Source organism: Columba livia, chromosome 2 (assembly GCF_036013475.1).
Source record: "Columba livia isolate bColLiv1 breed racing homer chromosome 2, bColLiv1.pat.W.v2, whole genome shotgun sequence".
Taxonomy (NCBI): domain Eukaryota; kingdom Metazoa; phylum Chordata; class Aves; order Columbiformes; family Columbidae; genus Columba; species Columba livia.
The window spans coordinates 136,043,880-136,068,959 of NC_088603.1; the positions used below are offsets into that span (position 1 = coordinate 136,043,880).

General features: G+C 39.2%; 1 protein-coding gene across 2 annotated transcripts in view; it reads left to right on the forward strand.

Moving 5' to 3' along the window:
* NECAB1 (N-terminal EF-hand calcium binding protein 1) overlaps nucleotides 1-25,080 on the forward strand; it is a 58,232-nt gene that overhangs the window by 9,890 nt on the left and 23,262 nt on the right. For both annotated transcript variants that reach the window (XM_065053950.1, XM_005499498.4), the window contains exons 3-5: nucleotides 6,379-6,487; nucleotides 19,000-19,025; nucleotides 21,362-21,459. In XM_065053950.1, the coding sequence (XP_064910022.1) occupies nucleotides 6,379-6,487; nucleotides 19,000-19,025; nucleotides 21,362-21,459 (233 nt within the window). The remainder of the gene's footprint in view (nucleotides 1-6,378; nucleotides 6,488-18,999; nucleotides 19,026-21,361; nucleotides 21,460-25,080) is intronic.

The window sequence follows — 25,080 nt, forward strand, 5'->3', positions numbered from 1 at the left end:
AAGATTTCCACAGAGTAAACATAAAGCCATGGAGTTACATCCACATGACAATCAAGAGGAAATCTCACAATGCTCACTCTGAAGTCAGTTTTGCTGTGATCAAAATAGGTGTTTACATATACATTATTTATTGACAGGACCATTTCAGGACAAACACTGACTTTGCAGGTGAGTCTTCTACCAGCTGCATCTACTCATGTGTCTCCAGGTGAGCTGGAGACAGGGTGACCAGCTCTTGTATGGCCTTCCTTGAAAGAAACAGCTATGTGCAGGAATCCCTTGGGGAAGCTGTCTGCACCATGTCACCCAGCAGCACCAGGTTTGAGCTGCCCATAGTGGCTGCATTTGAGCTATACATTTACTGGATGACTTTACCCAACATATATTCTGAATAGGAGCCAGACACAAATCTTCTGAACTGCAGTGTGGCTGATTTGAGCTCCCAGATTTTTCAATCAGTATTGGTAAAATGGATTTGTAAGGCAAAACCCTTGCCGCACAACCTCTAGGAACTCTTACCACGCTGCTGTTTGCCTCCTGAACATCTGGTTCCGCTGCAGACACCACCCTGGCTCCTCTTTCAGAGCTCAGGCTCTGCCTGGGGTGGGATTCCCCATCCCATCTCCCTGGGTCCTTCAGGTGCTGCAGGGCTGGACTCTGCACTCCAGATTCCAAATGTCATTATTTCTATAAAGATAAAATGCCTATTTTTAAACCTAAGCCTTCTCCCTATTAGGCTAGTCCCCTTGGGACAATTTGGTTATGTGTGCTAAGTTTTTCCAGCGTAATGGCTCAAAATCACTATTTCTGATTATGTTAGTACTTCGTACAGATCACAGTCAATGAAAGCTTAGTGCATTTGCTCAGAATCTTTAAAGCTTCAGCCTATGTCTTTGCTTTTTCTTATGCAACCCCTCATGCCTGGGACCTACTGGATATTATCAGCATACTCTTTGGCACACTGAAAATTATTATTTTGGCAGCTCTTCCTTGGTCTGATTCTGGCTTATGTGCTGTATGCCAATAAATCAATTTTTTTTTCAACTTTTTGCATCTTGTTCAGTCTGTCCATGTCTGTTGTCATGTGTGTGTCCCTCACTACCTCGTTTTCTCTGTGTATAAGGCAATATCTTGTAGCACTCAAGTGCCCTGATCCAAACGTTTTACAGCAGGTATAGACTATCAGTCCCTTCCAAAAAGGCAAGTCACACAGCAGGTCCCCAGGAGTGGGTGAGCTGGGAGCAGGACCCACGTTTACACAGCCTTCCCACTGTGGGACTGTGGCCTGAGTGAGGTGCTTTAAAGCTTTAACTTCTTCAAAGGCAGCCAGGTTTCAAAAAACCCATAATGGGCTGTCACAACTCCCACAAGGGATTTAGGAAGTCAGCTCCTATTGAGAACTGTAAGGACCTGGATGGGGTTGTTTTTTGGCCCTTGTCTTTCTCACGGCCAAAGTGACAGATCCGTTTTGAGCACTGTAATTTCTTAGTCCCTGTTGTACCCTCCTGGGGCACAAATACTTTCTGCCACAGGGGATTTTTCTATTTGGTGGTTTCACTTCTTGTTATCTCTTCGCCTTTTGCTAATTTTTGCCCTATAAGGGCAGAGGACTGTGCTCATGGAGCCCCAGACCCTAAATAACCCAACTGTGCTGGCAGTGTGCATGTTGTCAGCCTGGAGGCAGGCTGGGCACCACTTGTTTGGGTAAGGACAGTGCCATAGGCTCTGCTTTCCAAATCCCATCCCACCAAGGTGAACCCCAGGATCAGCTTTAGGCCAGTGGGGTTTTTCCTTCCAGTTGCCATAAACTCTTCGATGTGGATCCTCCAATTGCCATAAGCCCTAGGGCTACCATTTGGCCACAGAAGCTCCATGTGATGTGGCTCCTTCTGTAAAAAGACTGCTTTGGTGTCCTCTGAGGAGCCCACAGGCATGTTTAGCTCCTGGGAAAGGCTCCCAGTCCTAACAAGAAGCCCAAAATAGGTGGGAGTGGAAGCTGTTTTGTTGCCCTCCAGCATTTACTGGCATCTCTGCAAGTCATCCTGCTCCTGTGCATCACTGTAACTTCTTTCCCTGCCTGCAGACTCACTATTTGTCACCATCTTTGGGTATGTAGACTCCAAATACATATATGCCCTTGTTCATTATTTGCTTGGTATTTTTTTCCATTACTGAAGTCATCTTTCAGTGCAAAAAGAGAGTATGTCTGTGCCTTTCCTTCATCAGATATGCTGTTGTCTATTGAAGTCATAAACTATCCAAACTGTGTTCTGGAGATTACTCAGGTTTCTGGAATGGACTTTCTGGGGGATATCACTTGGTTCTATTTTACACATAAAAATATCTGTTCAGTAGAGAGGTGTATTTTACTTAAATAAATCTAAGAATGTAATTGTAACCCAAAGGAAGACTCTTCTAAAACACCATGTAAATATATTTCTAAACATGCAACCACTATGCAGGGAGATTCATTTTATTGTTTATAATTTTGTCTGCCAGTCAGGAGTGTTTTGGCTCCAAGGAGGACAGGCAACTGCGCCTGTTTTTGAAGACATTCTGGTTTTGAAATATGTCAGAGAAGATACACAAAAGCAAGCAAGGCTTGCCAAACAGCTTCTTTGAGATAACGTTGCCAAGGCAAACACTGCTGCAGGTTGATTTATCTGAGGGATGCATGGCTTCAGAAAAGTTTGTCTTTTATGAATCATCCACCCCCTATTACTTTGCCAGTGAGATGGATTGAAGCATCAATGATACAGGTTTCCACTCAGCTTCTCTGAAGCACTTACACCAGATAGTATTTATCTGGGCACTCAGAGGGCAGTGAGGTGTGCCCCAGGGATGTGAGGCTGAGGATGTGTTATGCAGACGTTAAAATAAAACCTGTTCTTGATGCTTGAAGAAAAAACTTGGTTAGGCATATGTGTCTGCAATTAAACAGCACAAGGAGCACTAGTTAGGGGTTGGTCTGAGCTTCATCTGAGCACCGAGGAAGTGTATGGGTGGTCTGGGCCACCGGCAGCTGAGTCCCCAGCTGCACTAGAAAAACAGTTATACAAAATCAGAGAAATGCTCTGGAGAACCATAGCTTTTTTTCAGTAAATGCAACCATATGAAGTCTGTAAGTAACCAAATAGGTTCAAAACCTCCTTGGGTTTTGCCAGCAACAAGCTCAGTGATGTGTCAGTCAATGTCATAGGCATTCTAAATGTTACTGGGAATAAATAGCAATGAAGCAAAAGGCAATGTCTGCTCTTGGATGATAAAAAATAGAGAAGAGTTAAAGTGTCCAATCTGGCTGTTGGCAGATCATTGATTTTCTGGATTGATGTAAAGCCAATGATCCTGAAAGAACAGAGATAAACAGACAGATGTTTCAGGTTTTGTGTTCTATGAGTAAACTAGCTTCTTGAGTATAACTTGCATGTAGATCACGCTTCCCAGCAAAGGCTAAAGCTACAGAGGCAGTTTGATTAAACAATCGATTTTATCTGTATGAGCCAAAGGAAGCGTAGCTGTGAAAAGAAGCTCCTTTCAACATGGTCAATATTTGATATTCCTTCTCTGTAACCACTACCAAATGGCAGATGTATTTAGATTCTTAATTAGGTAATTATGGCAGTTCTGCCAAAGAAAATTGCCTACCTTCAACCCAGTATTGTGCCATTTTGATTTTTAGGTCTTGTATATCCTGACATTTAATGTTGATCATAATAATTATTATCTCCAGCTACAATGTATTTTCATATTAAATGTTTCAAAATGTTTTTGCTGAATCAGACATTCAATTTGTCCAACTTTGAAAACTCTTGAAGATTATGTATTTGAAGCCATATAAATTATGAAATAAGAGCAAGTAAAAGAGTGAGGAACCTCCTCAGCTCTGTTTTTCAAATCTGTATGCTCTACTAAAACACGTAGTGACAGGATTCAGATACTGCCTTTATAATAGATTTTTCGCCACTCTGAAATTAGGCAGCAATATGTTGTAGAGTTATCTGGTGCTTAGGACATCTTAGTCTTACCCTCTACAGTTGTTTAGTGGCCTGTCAGTGATTCAGTATGTTAATGAAGGAAGAGTAAGAGCCATGTGTACTTAAATTCAGTGCTACCCAAAACGGAGTTACAAAGTCTTAAGCTCTGAAAATATTCTCTATGCTTCATGCAAAGGCTCAATTAGTTTAGCTAAATTATTACTTAACTACTATTTAACCATTCCAGCTTCTTCTAAGTAGAAGTAATAGATGGATATTATTCCTCTGGCTTTTGTTTGCTGATTGTTAATCTTGCATTTGAAACTCATTCAGATACACTAGTCAGTGAGGAACAATTTGCCATAACTGTTTTCATGGAGTTATGGTTTTGCCTCATCCTGACCCACACACTTCTTCTGAAGTCATGCCTGTACACCAAAGAAAAGAGGACAGCTGTTCTTCAGGACAGGAGCAAATGTTAGGTGTTGCTGAGGGATCCCTGGCCAAATCTCAAGGACTTGTGTTGGACCAGCTTTCCATTTGTGACCTTCTTTCTTTAACTTTTTTAACACTGGTTGGTTTCTTGTATCACCTTCTACACATTTTCATTCAAAGCTCTGTCCAGGATCTAGTTCATTTCAGTAACCAGAATTATCTTGCATTTCTTCCTTTAATTGATTCCTTGATGATTTGTTCTGATGATCAGAGGCCAGAATTGAGAGTCTAATGCTCTTTGCAACTCAGAGTCCTACCTTCAAAACCAGACAATGACCTAAGTCAGCCACTGCTGTCACTGCTGTCACAGCCACCCTGTGGATGGGACAGGCAGTCCAAACTGTGACACATTTTATCCATTTCTGACATCAATAATCCAAAAAAAACCCAAACAAAACAAACAGAACACATAGAAAATCTGTAGTATAGCACCTTCTCCGGGTTTTTGAGATATGCGTGAGCTAAGATACAAATACAATTACTACTTCAATAAAATGCTGTAGTATTTATTGAAATACCCTTTAGAAAGCACTCACAGTTGTGAGTTTGATCTGACAAAAGTTGGGTAGAGCCTCAATTTGAAGTGGCAACATCCTGAAAATACCAGATGAGTTAATCTCTGCCTAACACATCTCAGCTCAAGGATTCTGCCTCATGTAGTCAAGGGCTTGCTACAATTAAACCTAAATTAAGAAACAGGTGAAACCAACTCAATTAAATAATGTATTAGAGATTGTAATAAGGACTCTCTCTTCTTGAATTAATGTGCACCCCATTACTGTTCTTCTAAATGCTATCATATGGTACTTCCCCTCCCTCTGAGTCCCATTAGTCCTGTAGACACTTCTTAACTACATGAACATGTTATTGATGATGATCAGGATGCATGTGGTGATGACTGATTTTGTCCCAAACAAAAGAGAAGAGCAAATACTCAGAAAATAAAAAGTCAAATATCTTCATAGTTGGGCTTCACTGTATATTGCATGGCCTATTCAAACTCCATCTGAAAATCCATTTGAGGATTTTGATTGACATCTGATGTGTGTCCAAAACAGTTTTCTCATTCCTAAATTTTGGTATAATTCTAGACAAATTACATGTTGGCAAATAGAAATTTATTATTTTCTACGGTAAGAAAATGAGCTGAAATTCTTTCCACTGGAGGAAGACACAAAGCTGTCTTCCTAGTCCATGCAAGTTGAACTTTTAAAAATTTATTTTGTAATTTCACACCAAACATAGAGCTTTTTGAGAAAGATATATTTTATAAAGAAAGAGAGAATCAAAATGCTGCAAACCAGTACAGTGTATTAATTAGTGTCCTTAGAAGTGAGCTGCTATTGAGTTGTGCACTTGAGTCTGTCTCCCATGAGGAGGCAGGGAGCAGAGGAAAGAATGAGGAGGAAAAGAAAAGGGAAATAAGAAGATAGCTTTATATAGCTGAAGAAATTTTCACTCAACCAATGTGTTCCTTCAACAAATGTTTGGGTTTGCATTTTCCTGGATTTTCTCTGGCCTTCTCAGTCTCAGATCTTCCATGCAGAGGTGAGAACATGGGCAGGGGAAGCATGGGGCATGACAGGGAGAAGCTGCTGTGAATGGGATCAGTACACAGTTGGGGTTGTACTGAGGTGTTTGTTGGTAGAGATTTACCCAATCCAAACTATCTTTGCTTGAAAGATGAGAATGAGGAAGAATACCAGGGTTTCTAGGAAAACTGAGAACTCTGATACAACAGCTGATGCACTTAACATCATGTTCTTTATGTCTCTTGATCAAGTATGCAAAGTTTCTACATTTAGTGTGAAGGGCGGGGTTTTTAAATGGTTTCCTCTTCTACTGCATGAAGTAAACAAGCAAAACCATAAGTGAAACTAAGGCACTTTCCATTTCTTCATTGTTACAGATGATGGAAAACTGTCCTTTGATGAATTCAAAGCTTACTTTGCTGATGGAGTTCTGAGTGGAGAAGAACTGCATGAACTTTTTCATACAATTGATACACACAACACTGAGTAAGTGACCCCTTCTTACAATCAGAAGCTAGACTGTGTCAAAATGTCTCTACAGTGTAAAAGTGAAGACTCTCTAAACCTTGTAGAAATACCTGAATGTTCCAACAAATGTGATTTGGGTACCGAAAACACAGGGTGGAAATGGGATGCCTTCTGTGTTGCCCATCTATGACAGTAATGGGTCTGTGGCTTCCTTGAGGCTTGAATATAAGTACCTCAATTCTTGGCACCTCTTCACTTGATTCACTACCTGAGATGTATACTTGGAGGAGATGTTGAGCAGGTAAAAAAAATAAATGAGGGTGCGAAGAACCTCATATATTGCTTTCCACGCAGCCAAACATGTGCCATTGCATTTTCTCTTAAGGCAACTTGTCCCTATCTACAGTGATTAAGGTGGATTGAAAACTGGATGAATGGCCAGGCCCAGAGGGTGATGATCAGTGGCATGAAGTCTAGTTGAAGGCCAGTATCTAATGTTGCACCCCAGAGGTCAATACTGGGTCCAGTCCTGCACTGATCTCACGTTGCTGTAAATCAGGCATAGCCTCCCCAGAATCATCAGATTTAAGCTGTCACAAAATGGAAGTGTGGAATTGGACTCCTAATCCCAAGGCATCCAGTAAACCATCCTGTTTTGAATACTCTTGGTACTAGGATGCAACAGAGATATAGGTTTCCCAGATGTATCAGTCTCCTTAACAGACATCACAGGAGAAGCAGCAATATAAACAGGTTATCTCTTATCATAAGAAATGAAGAACAGGCAGTCATTATTTCCCTAATTTCCTATATTTCCCTAATTTGTCAAAAGTACTTATGTGCTATAAATTCAAAGCAGAAGGTTGCAGAAATGTTGCTAAGTAAATAAGTACTGAGTACAGAAGAAATAAGTGTAACATTTTATTTTCCTCAGGGTTCTTAAAATCAGTGGCAAAGACTGGGAAACAAATAAGATCTTCAACAGATACAATGCATGCAGTCTACCTAATCCTAGCAAAATGAGTCACACGCTTCTTAGAACACCATGGGAACTGGCTTAGCAGATTAAGGGCCTTCACACAAATTTTTAACCCAGAGTCAAAGACTCATTTCAGAGCCAAAGACTCATTCATACAGCTTTGGAGTTCCTTGCATGTACCACATATTTGCATCAGAGTGGTTTTATTTTACCACGATTCCATTTGTCTGCATTTGTCAGGGAGCATCCTAATAAAGACAAATATCCTTGATGACTATGTAAGATTTCTAAAACAAATAGATTGGGGTTCTAAAGCTATTTTTCTTTAATGTTTATTTGTAAACCTTTTTTTAAAATTTGTAAAATATTTTTATTTGTAAATTTTTTTATTATTTTAAAATATTTTTCTCTTTAACACAGAATATCTGGACCTGAAAAATATGTAGAAAAGTGAAAATAACATTGCAGTTTCATTTCTGGGAGATAGGCACATTTGAAGAATACGTGAGACTTTGCTGAATGCCACAGTTACTAGCTGAGAACTGGTAATGAAACTGGCACAGCAGCCATCTGAGATAGATCATTCTCACTGTCCAGAAGAACTCCTGTCAAAAAGCAGGGCACAAAAGTCACAGAGCATATGTACTGTGAAGGAGCATATTTTTGTGTATTTAAGGGAACTGAACAGATAGAAGACAAAGAAAACCTACTAAATCACCTTTATCAATCAGAAGATAGGGTGCTTTCTTCTGACTGGTTGACATTTGTTATAGAGTAAAACCTACATATAGATAATAAGAAAACACGCTTAAAGCTTACATTTAAAACAGCAACAAGAAGCCTTTTTGAGTGGTTTTTCATGAAGTCTTTAACCCATAAAAGGCTTAGCGCCTGACTTTGCAGCTGAAAGCATTCTACACTGCTTGATGTTTAACAGATGCAAATACATTTTAAAGGCTTTCCCCTAGCACCTTTGAAAGCTTTTGAGAACCCTGCCATCAGGCAGGCAGCAAGATGGAGCATGCCAAATATCAGGTGAATATAGCAAAGAAAGACAGCTTGGACAGTATAATATAAATTACTTGTTAGTGTAACTTTCCAGCAAAAATCACATCAAGCAGATATAATAAGGAGGCAAAAACTTTACTCACTGGCATTTGCTGAAAAGGGCAGGTTATGTAAACTGTCTCAAATTAACCAGCTGGCTAAGAAAAGTAGAAAAATATTCATTGAACCCTGGGAAGTTTTGTAATGTAAGCATTAGGAGAATATGTGCATATCAAACAATCCCCAAACTACCTATTTTGTCATGTTTTCACTTGCAAATTACCCAAGGGAATGAAATGAAAATCATGGTTTGTGCCTATAATTCCCAAGTAGTTTATGGCTGTCTTTTATTGAGGGAGGGTGAGAAATTCTACTCAGTTGTGTATCTAGTAGGAGAAGATTTGCACAGATTATTTTGTCTCTCTTATCCATTTAAAACACAGACTCTGTCAAACTCTTGGCAAATCACTTATCTTCTCTCTGCTGCACTATTTTCAAAATGCAGACTGTAGTTCCCTATCCCAGAAATAAGCACTGAGATTACACAGTGGTTTACACAACGCATAAATGCCTTCAACATACGGTGAGGGAAGCATGTCAGGATCCACTAGACCATTTATTGGAGTAGCTCAAGATTTCACACCTAGGTTGTCACAAGAACAGACTTCGAGTTGTTTCCACCTGCGTTAAATCTTTTACCTCTGCCAGCATTGAAAACCTCACTGTCCGTGTACATGAGTCTTTGTATCTCAAAACCTGAAGACGAAGCAGTTGAGGTGGCCTTGGGGTGATTTCCATGATCCACAAGCTCAGGAAATCTGATTTCCCTTCTCAGTTCTGCTGCATCGATCTTTTAAAAAAATATTCAGACATAAAAGACACTGTCTCAACACTTTCAAGGGAACTAAATTAACCAGGTATTAAAAACCCTGCTAGATGGGTCCTAATGTCAGTATTGTTGAAGAGACATTTAGAAGATTATTAACTTTTAAAAAGACCAAGCGAAGCTAATGTAACATACCTGTAACAGAACAGAAGACTGCTAAAATTAGCAATTACCATTTTCAAGATGATAGCAGGGGCAAATCACAGTGGGTTTAGCTTCCCAGTAGTTAAGGTTGTGTCTGCCTGACTACGTTCTCTGCACCTTGTAGGCAAGTGTTATCTTATTACAGAGCAAAAGAAGAAACAATTGGTACTGCAGTGACCATAATCACTAAGAAAACAGATGACTAGGAATCAGTTACCACTGGATAAAGTTTCCAAAAGATAGGTGCAATAGGAGCAAATTGTGCCAGGATTAATTTAGATGTGAAATTTCTCTAGATCCCAAAGTACAGGTTATTCATCCAGGACAGAACATTGCTTTTACTGAAAATTTATATTAGCTAAGGATCTTTCCTCAGTAGATTTTTTTTGACATATATTTTGCAATTTATGAATATGCTTATGTGTAGACTTATTAATTTTTTCTTTCTATTTCATAAAATGTATATTATCTTTTTACAACATTTACAGCATTAAATAAATACTGGTAAAGACACATCATACTAATTGATTGCCTGATTATTTTTAAAATTCCATTCCTTTTTTCCTTTTGATACAGCCTGGAACAAATATATAAATTAATATACATCGGGTAAAAAGTAAATTAATAATGATGCTATCACTATCTAGACAACCAGATTAAGTGAAGTAGTGTGTTCATGAAAAAAGAAAGTATTTTTTCTCATAGTTTGGTACTGCTATGATGTTTTACCTTTAGTGAAGGTGTTTTAATACATTAATTGTATTTGTAAGAGCTGGCAATCAAAATGATAAATTGTTAGAAGTTGTGGATGAGCCTTCTGTCCACTGAACCATAAGCCAATACAATAATTAGTTTTAAGGTCAACTACTGGATACACAGAGTTACACAGAAATTCCCCCCATGGGGAGAATAGCTCACAGATGTTCACAAGAAACAAGAGGACATGGCACCAATGGGCCACTGTGGTGACCCAGTGAATGGCAGTCTCCCAATTTTTAATCAAGGCAGGGAGATAATACCAAGAATTACATTATATTTTAAATTAATTTTAATGTTTTTCAGTGAAAGAAGCAACTTCTGATTATTCAGAGATACTGTGCTTCAAAAGCTACATAAAGAGTAGACTGCTTTGATTAGACCATACAACTAGCATTCCTGATGCGTAATTAGCACAAGGTGACTGCTTTGGGGGGCAGCAGTTAATTATTCTTCCTTAAATGCAATTTCCAGTATTGTCATTACCTCAGATTGAAGCTGAAAGCCAACTAGGCATTTGACTTCCACTGAAAGTCACTTCTATTTGGGTCTTTCCAGGATCTCATTAAACTTTTGAGAAATCCCTGTGCAATCACTTACCATCAAATAGTATAAAGAAGCTGTTATGGAGGGTCCCCACTCAGACACCCTCACTCTGCCCGTGTAAAATAAGGCTTTGTGTGGATGCAGCAGGGATTAGGTCTGGGCTGTTACAACCAGGTCTCCAGGTTCTCCTTTCCTAGTATGCAGCACTTGGCACTTTCATCTACTGCAAAGCAGTGTCTTGTATTTAAAGACTCTTAAAAAAATGAAACCATAGGCAAGAAATCAAGAGAAGTCATTATTAAAGAGTTAAGTTTCAACCTAGAGTTGTACAGTAGTCCTTCTCCCCTTATTCATAATGGTTTAAGTGTTTTGCAGATAGCCCAAAAATAGACATACTATAAGCACCTGGGCAACATCTTAAGATCTGTTGAAGGTATCAAGAGGACAAGGTAGATCCCCATAGTGTGTTGGGTGGGAGTCAAGCCACCACAGCACAAGTTAGATCAATGTGAAAGCATGGCTGTGAGCAGGGAAGGAGCAAGAGGAAGAGCTCATCTTTCCCCCCTGACTTGACAGATATTTGACATGACATCTGTGTTACACACATGTAATGTCACAGTTGGCAGCTTGTGAGTTCTTGTCCTGAGCCCTCAAAAAAACCTCAATGCACTCTATGTGAAAGCTGAATTAATGTTTTCAGAGCTTTGTGAGGGTGAAAGAAGCCCAGTGAGGCTCTGCAGGGCTGGTGGGAGCAATGGGAAGGGTGTTGAAGGCAAATGCAGGTGATGCAAAAGCACAAGAAGTCTTTCCTAGGGCTGACAAGAAGAGTGACAACATACAGTGCACGGAGGATGCGGTCTGCAGGTTATAGCTGAAGTAATTGTGAACCTGAAGACGCACATGCTCTGCTGTCTTGGAGCATCCTCATTATTAACTCCTTGATCAAGTGAATGTGAAACACTCATTTTGGTTGGGTAGCAATTTGTACTACCATGACACAAGTGTAAATCACTAGACACAGCTCAAGGCAAAGGCTATCAGTGGCTGATGCTCAAAGCCATCTGGAGATAAGAGAGATGAGCTGGTGGTGTTAACTACAAGAAACACTTTATGTTTTCAAAAATTGCAGGCTTTTACAAAGCAATATCTGTGAAGTTTAAGGCTGAAGAGAGGAGTAGAATTGTCTCACAGCCTTAAGTATTGTGTTTCTTAACATACTCTCCCAGGCACTATTTTTAGGAGCAGTTTGGAGCACAAAAGTGTTTTGCAGATTAAATAGGAAGAAGAATCATTGAACATGACTGGCTTTTTCTAACTTCCAACTTGAAAAATTTTGAAACTTGAAAAGACTGTTGTGGTGTTATTTCCATTGCTATTTCATTTGTTGGCCCTTTTAAATCACTGAATCATAATGTATATGCCAAACCCAAATCTGAAGATCACCTTCCTCCCATATTTGCGTCTAATCAGAAAAAAAGTGGTGTTTTTATTGTTAACTTGGTATTTCAAGTACTTGAACAATGTGAACTACCTAGTTTGTATCTTCACATTTCTTTGAGCTCTCACCTGTTTTCTAAATCCAACGTGGGCACATGTTCAGTGCACCTGTCTGGGAGTTGTAATACTGCTGAAGAAACTATTAAAACTCTCAATTATCCCAACTCAGAAAACTCTAACTTTGTGGTGTTAGTGTTTTCTAAACAATTAATATATTGCATAACCTGGACTTCATATCTGTCTTTATTGAACGCTTAGCAGCTTGCATGAAACACAGTATTGCAGCACAGTTCAGCTTCAGAGGGAGTAGTTCTGCAGAAATATAGCTGTTTTGTTTAGATATGTTATTGCCCGAATAAATGTGCTCAAAGTAGAGAAAAGTATCGGTAGCAAAGATCTTTTTCTCCATGGAGAGAAGTATGCAAGAAAAGTTTGAAATTCGTGGCTTATGGGGTGAATGCTTTTATAGCTCATTTTCTTGGTAAATGTGCCCCTGCTTAATTTTAATGTCAACTCTGATGAGCCCATGTTTCAGCAGATCATGAATCCTTGACATGGTTAGCGGCTTAGTGAATAGGTTTTAGCAGTCATTGCAGATGTAAACCTCCCTTTTACTCCTATCTTTCTCTCTTCCCTCACTTCACTCATAACTTTCATGGAAATTGTTTTTCCGTAACAATATCCTCAGGGAAAAGGTGTCAGGAGATAATGAGAAGATTTGGCAAAGTTACAAACTAAGAGATATACAGAGGATCTCGAGGGGATTCAGTCTGCAGTGCTGCTGGAGAGATGGTGCGATAAATGCTTCACTGATTACTGACTCATATGAGTCAGTAGGGAATCAAATTTGTTTTTCTCACTTTTCTCATTGGTAAAATGACACCCTCAACCAGAACCTCAGTTACAACGTAGGAGGGATGAGGCAGACCTTGAGTACAGACAACCTCCCAAAGACAAGAAGGTCTCATTAAGCCTTTGCCTGTAGAACAAACTAAAGAGGATAAACTATGCACAAACCAGAGATGAATTTGGTGAGGACCTGAGAGCCTTGGTCACCTGTAAAGCCAAGCTTATGGTGGGCATTTGGGGGAGTCTGTCATGCTTCATGTACCGCACACACAGGGATGGGACTTGACAGTATGGACAGACATCTACACTTTCATGTGTATGTATTGGCAGAGGGTCTAAGGGCCCGCGATAGTCAATGAAGTCACCTAAGAAGTCACTGCTCACACAACCTTCAGCACTGTTCCCCAGGCATAAGGCCTTTAAGGAGCTCCTACCTGAAACACCAGCCCTAGGTGGATAGAATGACACTGGACAAGCAGCTGGGACACGGGTTGTGGCAGAAATGCTAGAGTATCTGAAACAACACTAGATGCCTATCTCATATCCAATTACTCAGGCTCCTGCTAGCTAGTCCACCGAAAATCCCCCAACTCCCTTAAATACACTGGGGTTCATTTGCTTGGCAAGGGAGGTTGGACACCCAGCACACATATGGACATCTACATTTAGGACTCAGACCCAAAGCAAACCCACCTCCTTCCCACCTGCCCAGATCTTCATTAGCAGAGCCCTAGTTCCTCACTTGAGTCAAAAGAGAAACGTTGAGATCACCTGCCCTAATAGCAAACTCCAAAAGATGTCGATTTCATGCCTGAGAGCAAGAAGTTGTTTGGCATTATCCTTGCAACAGTGAGAACCCATCCGACTCCATTAGCCTGCAATCCAGTATTGTGCACAGCAACTAAAATTAAACACATCTTATACAGGACCACAGTGTTTCCTTCAATAGTCTGCTTGTGAAGATAATAATGGCAAATCTGCAGTAGTTTAACAGCCATCTAAGGATAGTAATTATCTGTGCCTTGGATGGTTTTCTTTTGTTTCATCTGGAAGGCATGTTTTAGTCTCACGCTATTGCTGATTTATCACAGTTTAATACAAGCACAGAGGAAAAAAATAATTAACTACTAAGTACAATGAAGAAAAAAAAAATATTATTAAAACCAGCATGAAATACAGACAGGGTCTTTACTTAGGTGAACTGCAGGTGAGTGAAAAGTGTTTTTTCTGAAAAGGAATTATTGAATGCAAAAAATGCAGGGAGAAAATAACACATTGGGTTTTGTCCATTTTTTAAAACTAGATCTTTTAGAGTAAATGAGAATTTCAGGCACATGGTGCAGCACTGCCATCAGAAAGGTGTGTTTGCTAGTACGTAAGAGATGTAATTGCAGCTATTGGCTTTAACTCTCAGACTTTTCAAGACAATAGCTACAGAAATCAGTTTGGAAATGAAGTACAGAGAAAAGGGCAAGATACAGGTCAGAATGAGCTGATTATACACTTTAGTATTTCATGACTGAGCACAAGTTCACTGAGAATGATTTACAGAGTCCTGATGCTAACAGATTCTCTGGTCACACAGACAGGCTGCAAATAGAGTTGCTTGGAAATTTTCCATATGAATAGTCATTTTTAATGGGAAATTCAGCTTTCTGCAGAAAAAAATGAGAATCACACTGGGAAAATCAAATGGTAATGAGTAGTTTCAATTGCATTGACCTAAGTGAAGCTGACCTAGAATGTTTCGTTTTTTTCAGAAGGTATTAATAACATTGGTTTCCTAGCAGTGAGCTCATTGCTAATGGTAGGTATAGTCTGAGGACATAGTCCCTTCCATAATCTGGGTTTCCCAGAGAACCTCTGCAGTTTTGTTATCTCTATCAATATGTGCATTTCCAAGGAGTTTAATAAACGAAAATAAACATTTTAATTTGCATAACAATAATTAATTTAATCTCAGTTTCAAAAAAGTCAATTTACCTTTGCACAGTCTAAGTAACACTTAAACTGCTCAGTCTCAAATCGTGTTTCTACTTAATGATAGGAGATACCAGCCTCAAACTTTCCTCCCTAAAACCAGATTTAGCAGAGATATGCACACGGAACTCAAAAAAGAATTGGTTCAAGCCTCTGAAATAAATCCTTCTCATATCTGAGAATGAGGAAAGATCTGAAGAAAGCATTATCCTTTTCTAGATATGATAGTCCTGGCAATGAATTTCCTAAATTAGGTTGATTCATAAAGTCTCTCATAAACAGGGTGTTCCAAAAATGTGGACCAAATTTCAAAGCAGTATATTTCATGGTGGTAACACGTTACAATTACATAAAAATTTATGAATGGTTTACTGAGTTATGAAGTTTTAGAAACCTTTTTATAAATGCTCTGTGTTCCCTTCACCTGCTGTACAGACAACATGGAGACAATAGTTGAATTACATCACAATAGTCGCTAATGGTGGCACAAACATGGTTTTTGATGTCTGCCCACAAGAAAAAGTTGCAGGCTGTCATGTCTGGGGATCATGGAGGCCAAGAATGTAGCGTCGAATCTTGGGGTCCCATGCGATCTATGCAACATTGAGGCAGTGTGTCATTGGGTCCATCTTTTTGAAATGCCCTGTAGTATTGGATTCTTCAATAAAATAGCTGCTTTAGATGCCAGAATCCATCCTTTATATATGATTCTGCTACTGAAGAGATGTCATTACCTCTTCTTGTGGTCCAGGGAATATACGCAGATCTTCTGCTGGTACTTTTGCCTAGAGGTGCCTTTTGTCCCAGAGAATGGTATGTGTCAGGTCAGCAATGGGGCTGTGGATTGGTGGATTCACACCAATGGACGGGTGGAATAGCTTTAACCTTCCCTCCCTCCTGGCTGGCCCCAGCCCACAGCTGACTGTGGTGCACAGGACAAGAGCGTGATCACAGCTGCTTTGCACCCCTACGTTTTGGGCCACTTCCAGAGGTACCACAAATAGGCACTTTTGCCGCAATCCACACAAGTGAACTTGCAGTCACTGAGCAACAGGTCTGATCAGCTTTGCAGTGATCAGGACTGCTCAGTGGGATATTTGTAACAGTCCTTTAAAAACAGCTCACGTTATTAGGTAGGGAACATTTTAGAAACAAAGTCAGACATGTAGAGGGACTGCATTTAGTAGTCAGAAAGCAAATTGAGAGAAGAAGTTTAAAAAATGATCATGCTGACATGGCGTGAATGCATTTGACTGCACTGTGTGCTTATCAGGAGTGGAGCTGTGGTACCTGGATATGAATCATCCAGCAAATATTGCAAATAATATGTTCAGCATTTCCAGATTACAAGTCTAATCCTAAACATCCTTGGCATACGTACCCACTGAAATGATGAAGAGGTGCCCACTATAAACCTGAGTACTGAATTGCAGAAACAGCCCTCTGGTGTGCACATCACTCCTGCACTATTAAATATATTCCAAACTTCTTTAATTGCTGCTGTAACATCCAGCAGGGAGCTCAGTATTGTTTGTATACAGAAAAAGAATTTCTAGCTTTGTTCATGACTGTGTTTGAAGCAGCATATTATTACTGAAAAAATGAGATAATCAGTGACACAAAATTATAGTTTTACTGCCTAGAACAGCATCCCCTTCAAACAGGATGCCAAGAACAATGGAGCCTCAGAGGGTATTTATAATAGAGAAGAAAATACTATGAGTACACTAGACTGAAATCCACGCTTTTTATGTCATTTCTATGCTCTGTCACAGGCTTCCTGAAAGCTGCTGCACAAATCACTTTGGACAATAATTTTCTTGTTCTTCAGGTGCCCAATTCTAGCTGAAAATGAATTCAGAACCCAAATGCTTTTCCATTTTACTCATAGTCCATTTGCAGCTGCATCACTTCTGTCAATAGGACTAGCAGCAATGTTCTGATGACAGAAATGCTGAACGCCTCTGAGCCCCTCCCTCCCTCCATTGCTACAACACTGCTGAGGATACTGCAGAACAAGGACCAGAATGGATTTTAACATGACATTGAAAAGAGAACATTAATTTGACTGGCTAACAATATGAAAGACTGTTTTAAACACAGTTATTAGGCTGTACGTTAAGAAATGCAGAAATGTCTTTTACAAAGAGAAGGCAGATGACATTAAGAGGCACAAAATGCAGGGACAAAGAACAAAGAGTAGGCATCATAACAGCAAACTCCTGTCATTTAACATCATCATATTCTGTCACTGCTTTATGATTCAGTCAGTTTTCCAGCTTTCAGGATTTCAGTTTGCATTCAAGGTGTGAACAACTGGACTGTTCCAAAAATTACTGCTGAACTGCAGAAGTGATTGGTCAGACACGACTGATCATTGATACCATAGTGATCTGTGGTGAACTGCCTTATGGAGTCGCAGACACTTTTTCCCTTCACATGGTTGGTTGACCTAAGAGTTAAGTGTCTCCGCTTCAGCAACAGTTCATACAGACGATGAATTTCATTATACTTGCCACCAAGGTCATTGGAAAACATCAGATGCAAGTTTCATTTGCAGCCGTCCAACTTGGCCTATTCAAAGATAAGGCCACCTTTTGTTAATAAAGGTTTTGGGAAAATCTCATTTACATCATCAATTAAAAGCAATCATAAGTTTTAATAGTCCTGAGTATGCAAGTTTGTGACAACCCAGGGTCCTGCAATTTCTGTCTGTCTCTCTGATGAAATAAAAGCCAGATGTATGGAAGTTAGTACTGGTGAAAGTGACTTTAAGATAATACTGTGTCATCACTTTATTAAAAGGTCAATAAAAAAATCCCATTAAAAAGATAAGAGAAAAAAAATCCTAAGTGCAATCAGCCATTCAATATTCACCCCTCAGCAAAATTCAAAAAGGACACACATGCTTTTAAGTTTCTTTAATAACCAGTTTCTTCTTCTCCTTGGAACAAAGTCAATATGCTAACTTTCAGAATTGAGCCGTAGGTCAAATGTTTCTTCTTTTGACTATTAAAGGCTCAGAAAATATTGCTTAAGAGAGAAAATATTGCTTAAGAGTTAATCAAGAAAAAATCTGAAGTGAACAGTTTTGAATTGTATAGAATACTTACATATATTTATGTATTTATGTAGTGTTGGCATGGGAATGTGGCAATACAGCTATACTTTTCACATCACTAGTTTCGCTGAAGTTAGTACTAGTGAAATGGTTTTGCATGGCCAAAAAGTCTTAGAAATTAGGCATGCTGATGGGCTATGTCTAGTTTTATCTTCCTACTGTACTGTGTCTCCCATGAAGGACTACTGCCTAGCCAGGATCACAAACAGGAGAAAGTTATCGCATTTTCCCTCATTTAGCATGGAGATCTGAGCTCTCTGAGCCATGCTGTCCAGCATCACAGCCACAGAAGAGGAGTACAGGCAGAAAAGTGGGGAAAAAACCCAATTTCTGGTGTTTAGATGGAGTTCTGCCAGCACTGGGACCAAATGTGTAAAGCCTGAGGAGCGGTAACTCTGCACCATGCTGCACAAAGGCTGCATGAGGAACTTCAGAGATGGTTGTTGGTGAGAAGGAAGGTGACAGTGGAAACATGATTGGGGAAGGAGGACACAGCTACAGCCAGTTCCAGAAAGACTGCAGCACAGCTACAGCCACTGGCTTAGGACAAGCCTCCCTAAGCAAGCAGAGCAAGACCAGCCAGGGCCAGGCACTCGTATCTCCTGCTACAGCCCAGGCAGGGGAGCTTCATGACCTTGTCAGGCTAATATTTTAGTTCTACTGTTTACCAATCCAACAAAAAACAGTATTGAGCTCGCTAACCTTCTATATTCTTTGCTTTCCAGCAATCTTGACACAGAAGAGCTCTGTGGTAAGTTCCTTTTTGGTCAAGAGCATATTTTATGTCTGTGGGAGCCTTGCACAAGTGAACACGCCATGTGATTTTGTTGTTGGTTTTGTTTGGTTGGTGGGGTTTTTTTTTGTTTGCTTAGTCTTTGTAGCTCAAATACAAAGTAAATTTCATTGAAATAACTCCTGGGAAAATGCAGATGGCTTATAATCTTTTCAGACTCTGTCATCCATCACATGCAGAAATTACTTGGAAAATATTTTTCCTAATCAGTACTTCTCTGAGCTTCAAAATTTGTTCTGATGTAAAGATAAATAACTTATTTTCCTTTCCTGTGAGATATTTTTTTCTAGTTAATTCATCACTTTCAGAGGTACCAGTGTTTTAGCAATTTCGAAAGAGATTGTCATATTGGTATCCCAGTGGAGAAAAATTCATTACTTTCCTTCAACAAGAGCCAGGGAAAACAGCAGTTTAACAAGTTTTATCATCCTTCATCAAAAAAGCTCCTATGAGGCCTAGAATTTGGCCCAGTGACTCATTCCTGTAACCAATTCTGGGCTGTGAGTCTTTTCCCTAAAGCACTAAACCTTACAGCACCTTATTTCTGCTTGCAGCAGAAAACAATTCACAGCAAAATTCTGCAAGTCCTCCCACAAAATGTCAAAAAAAGAGTTATGGTTGAGGTAAAGATGGTAGCCTGATTAATTTTTCAAGAATTTTCAAGAATGTTGAAGACCTATAAAAGCTGGAAATACTGCCAAGCTCTCTCACCCACAGAGTAACTCTAGCCATGGCCAAGAACCCACTGAGAAACACCTCAGCCTCTGGCTTACAAATATATGACAAGAGACTCAGCTGAAGTGAATTGGGCTATGATGACTTCTGCTGGTTGAGAATCTGGCCAAAATTACGTAAAACTGGCCAAGGAAGACAGGTGTTTACTGCTGTTGATGTTGCACTGGAGACTTATAAGTTTGCTTAGCACCTGAGCCTTGCAGCCACCACAGGCTGGCCAGAGGACTTGGTGGGGAGTCTCAGCCTAGTGCTGCCTCTATTTACTGTCTGTTCTGGTTAAATATGGGCTGCTTCAGCTGTCTTTTAAATCTTCCATAGGTTGCCACTAGGGTGTTTCTCATCTGTCATACTGGTACAGAGTTCACTTAACATATGTTAAAGCTAGTGATTATACAGCTCTTTTTGAGTTATCTCAGTTCTCAGAAATGAAGCTTCACTTCCAGGATACTAATTCACAGCACATTTTCATTCTCAATAATTTCTTTCAGCCTCTCAGCAATAACGGGTTATGTCACAGGGCTCCTTAAACCTTATGCTTCCATTATTCCCCTGAGAAACTCACACTGGCATCTTAAAAGCCTCAAAGTATTGCTATTTTTTATTCTAAAAAGCTTCTATCTAATCTAGTTCTTCCTGTCTGCTATTTAGATGTTGTTTCTCATGCTCTTCCAGGTGATCTGCTATTTCAATGCCTTGTCTAACACAGTCTCTAGCTTTACTATAATTTTTGTTCTATGTTTTTTTCCTTTCTGTGGCTTCTTTTACTGTATTTTGCTGCACTGAACAAATGGGAACTCTGGTCATGGTTTCCCAGGTTTGCTTCCTCCTCTTGCTGTAATCCCTCTGACTGAATTATGCCCCCTGATTTTACATCAGATCTTTCTGTTAACGTGTCCTCACTTTGAGCAGCTATGCAAGGACAGCCTGCAACTTACGCTATCGCCATGATTTTTATTAAAAGTATTTTTCATGGATAATATTTGTTGTAAATATAATCGCAGCATCTGACACTAGAAGCTTATCTGAGCAACTCGTGGTTTCTTTGCTTCTCAGAGAGAAACAACTGGTCTCAGCTGACCCCAACCCATAACAGCCCCCACTTGATCTTATCTCCAAGGGCTTTGCCAGAATTATTCATTTTTTTGTCAATGTAATCAGATTAACTACATACACAGGAAAACTTCATTGCATGCTAGTAACTGTAAAGTAGACCATTAAACTGAAAATCCAGTTAAGAAAGAAAAGATAGATATTTTGAAAATAGGTCTGTTTCATCTCTCAACCTATATTTTATTTTTGGCCAATTTAACAACATATTTATTGAAAGAAAATGTTTTGAAATACTGATTTTATTATTTTAAGTACTCCGGGAATGATTTTGATGGAAATAGTACAAAATTTTAAAATAAATTGTACTTTTCATTGTAATTCTTGCTAATTTTGTATATTTAAATAGAGAATAATACCATAACTGAATTCAGACTTGATAAAATTTCTATTTAATGAAACAACATTTTTCAGATCATTAATATGTAACATGGGTTTTCTTCTTCTTTTAGAATATTTTTCCCAGCACTTAGGAGAGTATGGAAATGTTCTGTCTGTCTTGGAAGACTTAAACATAACTGTACTGAAGGCAATGGACAAAACAAAGAAAGTAAGTAAAAACTGTGACATTTTCTTTACATTGTATGTTTTGTTTATTTGAACATGAATCCAATATTTTTCTTATCTAGATAAAGTTAGTAATTTGCATTTAAGTTCTTACACATAATACATGTTTGCAGCAAAAGCCCAGTAGGAAAAGGCTTGTAAAAATGGTTGAGTATCAAAGCCATAATGTTCTGTCTGCAAAGTGCTACAGTTTGGATATAATCAAAATTGTCTTTGAAAATGATCTGAAGAATGTTCTGCATATCGTCGTACCAAGAGAGGGTTCCATGTCCCATGCCAAATGTGGGTAAGTATTATCAACATATCAATATTTGAAAATAGACCAAATTTGAAAAAATATTCCAAGTTTTTGAAGTAGAAAACATATTAGTAAAATATGCTAATGACTTAAACTATATTAGTGGTCTCTTCTCCCAAGTAGAAAGTGATAGGACAAGAGGAAATGGCCTCAAGTTGCACCAGGGGAAGTTTAGATTGGATATTAGGAAAAAAATCTTCACCGAAAGGGTTGTTGGGCATTGGAACAGGCTGCCCAGGGAAGTGGTGGAGTCACCATCCCTGGAGGGGTTTAAAAGATGTGTAGATGCAAGAGTGCAGTACTCACACATTTTACATAAACTGCCAAAATAAAAACCTGAAAGTTTAGCTTATTTATTTAGAGCTTGAGCCAGTAAACTGAATGTCAGTCTGTTCATGCTGTGCATCTTCCACTCATAAGGAACTGAATGTGCACTGACTCAGTGCCTCACTGGGCTGCACACTGAAAAGCAACAGATTAGTTTATTCTAGCTATGCATACTTCAGGAAAAAAAATAACCATGTGCATAAACTACTGCTAAAGGGCAGGACATTTCATCTGATAACTACAGGAAGTAAACAGAACACAGCATTTAAGAATTACTTCAGAAGTTAATTGCAGAGGAAGAGCCCCAGTAGACTAATCAGAGTTGTAAGAAGTAAGCATTGGCCTGACTAGGAAGTGCATAAGAGAATACTAATAAATGTTTCATTTGTCTGCTTGAAGAACACATTAAAACAAAACAAAACAAAACCACACTATTTCTTTGATTTTTGTTTTCCTGACTGAAGACAGAAGTTAAATGGGTTATCTTTCTTTCAAGAATATCACAATTGACTGTTCCTTAGAGGTGGCAGAAGTAGAACAAGGCTAGCAATGGAAAAAAATACTTTTAATTCCAATTAGTAGATACACTGTGTGAACACAGTAAAAAATTTGTGTCCTCAAATATTCTAAAATAGAGCTCTCAGCCAAGGATATGCCCAGCAACTATGACTTTGTATAGAAATTAATTTCTCAGTTCAAACATGGGATTATTTTCAATAGGAACTGAGTTCTTAGGAAACAGATAAGTTATGTGACCTGACTACCCGATAAATCCTTGGAATGCAAATAACAAATTTCCGTCTTAAATAGTTTGAGCTGTATTGAAGTCTAAAATCTGGAATATATCCACCTAAAATCAGAGCTGTGAGTGCAGCAAAAGCTAGTTAGCATATTTAGATAGCATGGATAAATTATGTTAATCATCAGTGACACACACTAGATGTGATGTAGCTCCTAGCTCTAGTTGACTCTCCGGCTCAAACAAGCAGGTGGTCAGAAATGAGTGGTCTGGTTATGAACAGCCACTGGCATGTATGCAGAGCGAGGCTTGGGGTTTTCACTCCTAGTAGAGAATAAAACTTTGTCAGTGCCACCTAGTCCCTTGAATAGTCACTGAGTATTGGAAGCATTTATTACTGTCATGCAAGCCATCACCTAGTTGGAAAATTCATACACAGAAAACAGAAAAAGCCCAGAATTGAAGAACTACACTTTGAGAGCTACAAAGACATAGTGTATCTACAGCAGCTGTGGCAATTTCCCATGACCAGGACCAAATTTCCAAGGACCAAATTGTCCTATTAAAAACCAAAATTGAAAACTTCTCAGATTGAAGCTGAACTCCCCCAAGCAGAGCATGGGGCTGAATGGACCCAGTCCTGTGGGTTGCCGTGAGCCTTCCATCCCCTCTTACTTTTTGTGAATTTGGGAAAGCTCAGCGCTTCTAACTATAAGTCTTCTGCTAAACTTTCACAGAGTGCATGCCACTACAAGTAGGCAGCTCATTCACTCTTAAATATCTGGGGGCGTAAAAATAGGAGCAATTGGTACTTCCTCCAATTTGTTTATCTAGTTAAGAGTCAGATAAACAAGGACCACTCTGTCCGTCCTATAGAAAGTCCCTGCTTTCCTACCAGTTCACGTTGCCCGTACTCAGTAGGCACTTTGCACAAGAGGCGGCTGTGGAATTGGAGCCCTAGAAAAATTGTTCTGCTTTGGTTTCCAAGGAAACCCTGGAGAAGGAAGATGTGTCGGTCTTCAACAAAAAGCTGAACGGTGGATCAGAATGTCTGAAAAATCTAAATACTTAATCTAGAAACCCTCCTTATTCCAGATATAAGTAGAACTAGACATTTTAAAAACCCTAAATGTAAGTTAATACACTTTTTTTTTTGTTGTGCCTTGATGTAAGTTTGACAATACCAAAGTGTGTGGCATTATTTGACTCATACCTAAATCTAGTACAAAAGTATGCTCTGAATCACTTTTGCACATGAAATAGATTTGACTCTTCATGTTATCTTGTTTCAGTTTTGAAAATCACATGCATTAATGAATAAATACATTGGAGTTTGTTTACAAATATTTCCAATCTGTTCAGCCTTTAGTCAAAAAGATCTCTCACCAAGAGCAAATGGAGTTTGCCTTGGCTATGGATTCCTGGATTTAAATTGAGATCAACAAAATTGTACCCATCACTCCAAATTATTTCCACGTGTGGATGTTTTTAACCCAACAAATTAGCAGACAGCTGACTCCTGCAAGTTAATTGCAGCATAATTTCTGTGTACTCTGTTGCTTCCTATGGTTTGAAAAGGTTGTCAGCACAGCTTTCCTGAACTGAGTTTTTCTCTAGTCTTCCAGTCCTGTGCTATTTGAAAGCGAAAATATCGAGCTGGGAGAAAATGTACCAGTGTGTCAGCAGGTTCAAGACATTTGGAAATGAGCCTTCCTGTCATCACTCTGGGGCCAGATTCCTCCAGCCTGCGCAAACGAAATAGCACCTGGGAAGGTGGTGTAGGAATCGTTCATGCTCTGTCGCTTGAAGGGAAGGTGCAAAGCCAAAAATGCAGAGAAATATAGCAAAGAACATATTTCAGCAGAGAAAAGACTGAGTTGCATTTGTAAGAATAATATTTTTAGTATAAAAGACACCTCACCCAGGGGATGCTGGGGAAGCTACAGCCCTTCTGTTTTGGTGTTCAACTTCTGTGTTTTATCCTCACACAACATATCTTAAGATTTTCAGAAGAACTTATGGCAATCTGATATTTGATCATCTCCTTAGGATGGAGAATCTGCATGAGTTGCTTATACAGGAGTGGTGGGGACATGTTATTCATTGGTGTCAATTGTTCTTGTACCTGCCAGGCTGATATTTTCCTGATCAAAGTACAAGCTCTGAGATAGTTTTGTTTATCTCTCTGCTTCTTCATCTTGCACACAGGAAGCATTAAAAATTCAATACTCAGCAAAACT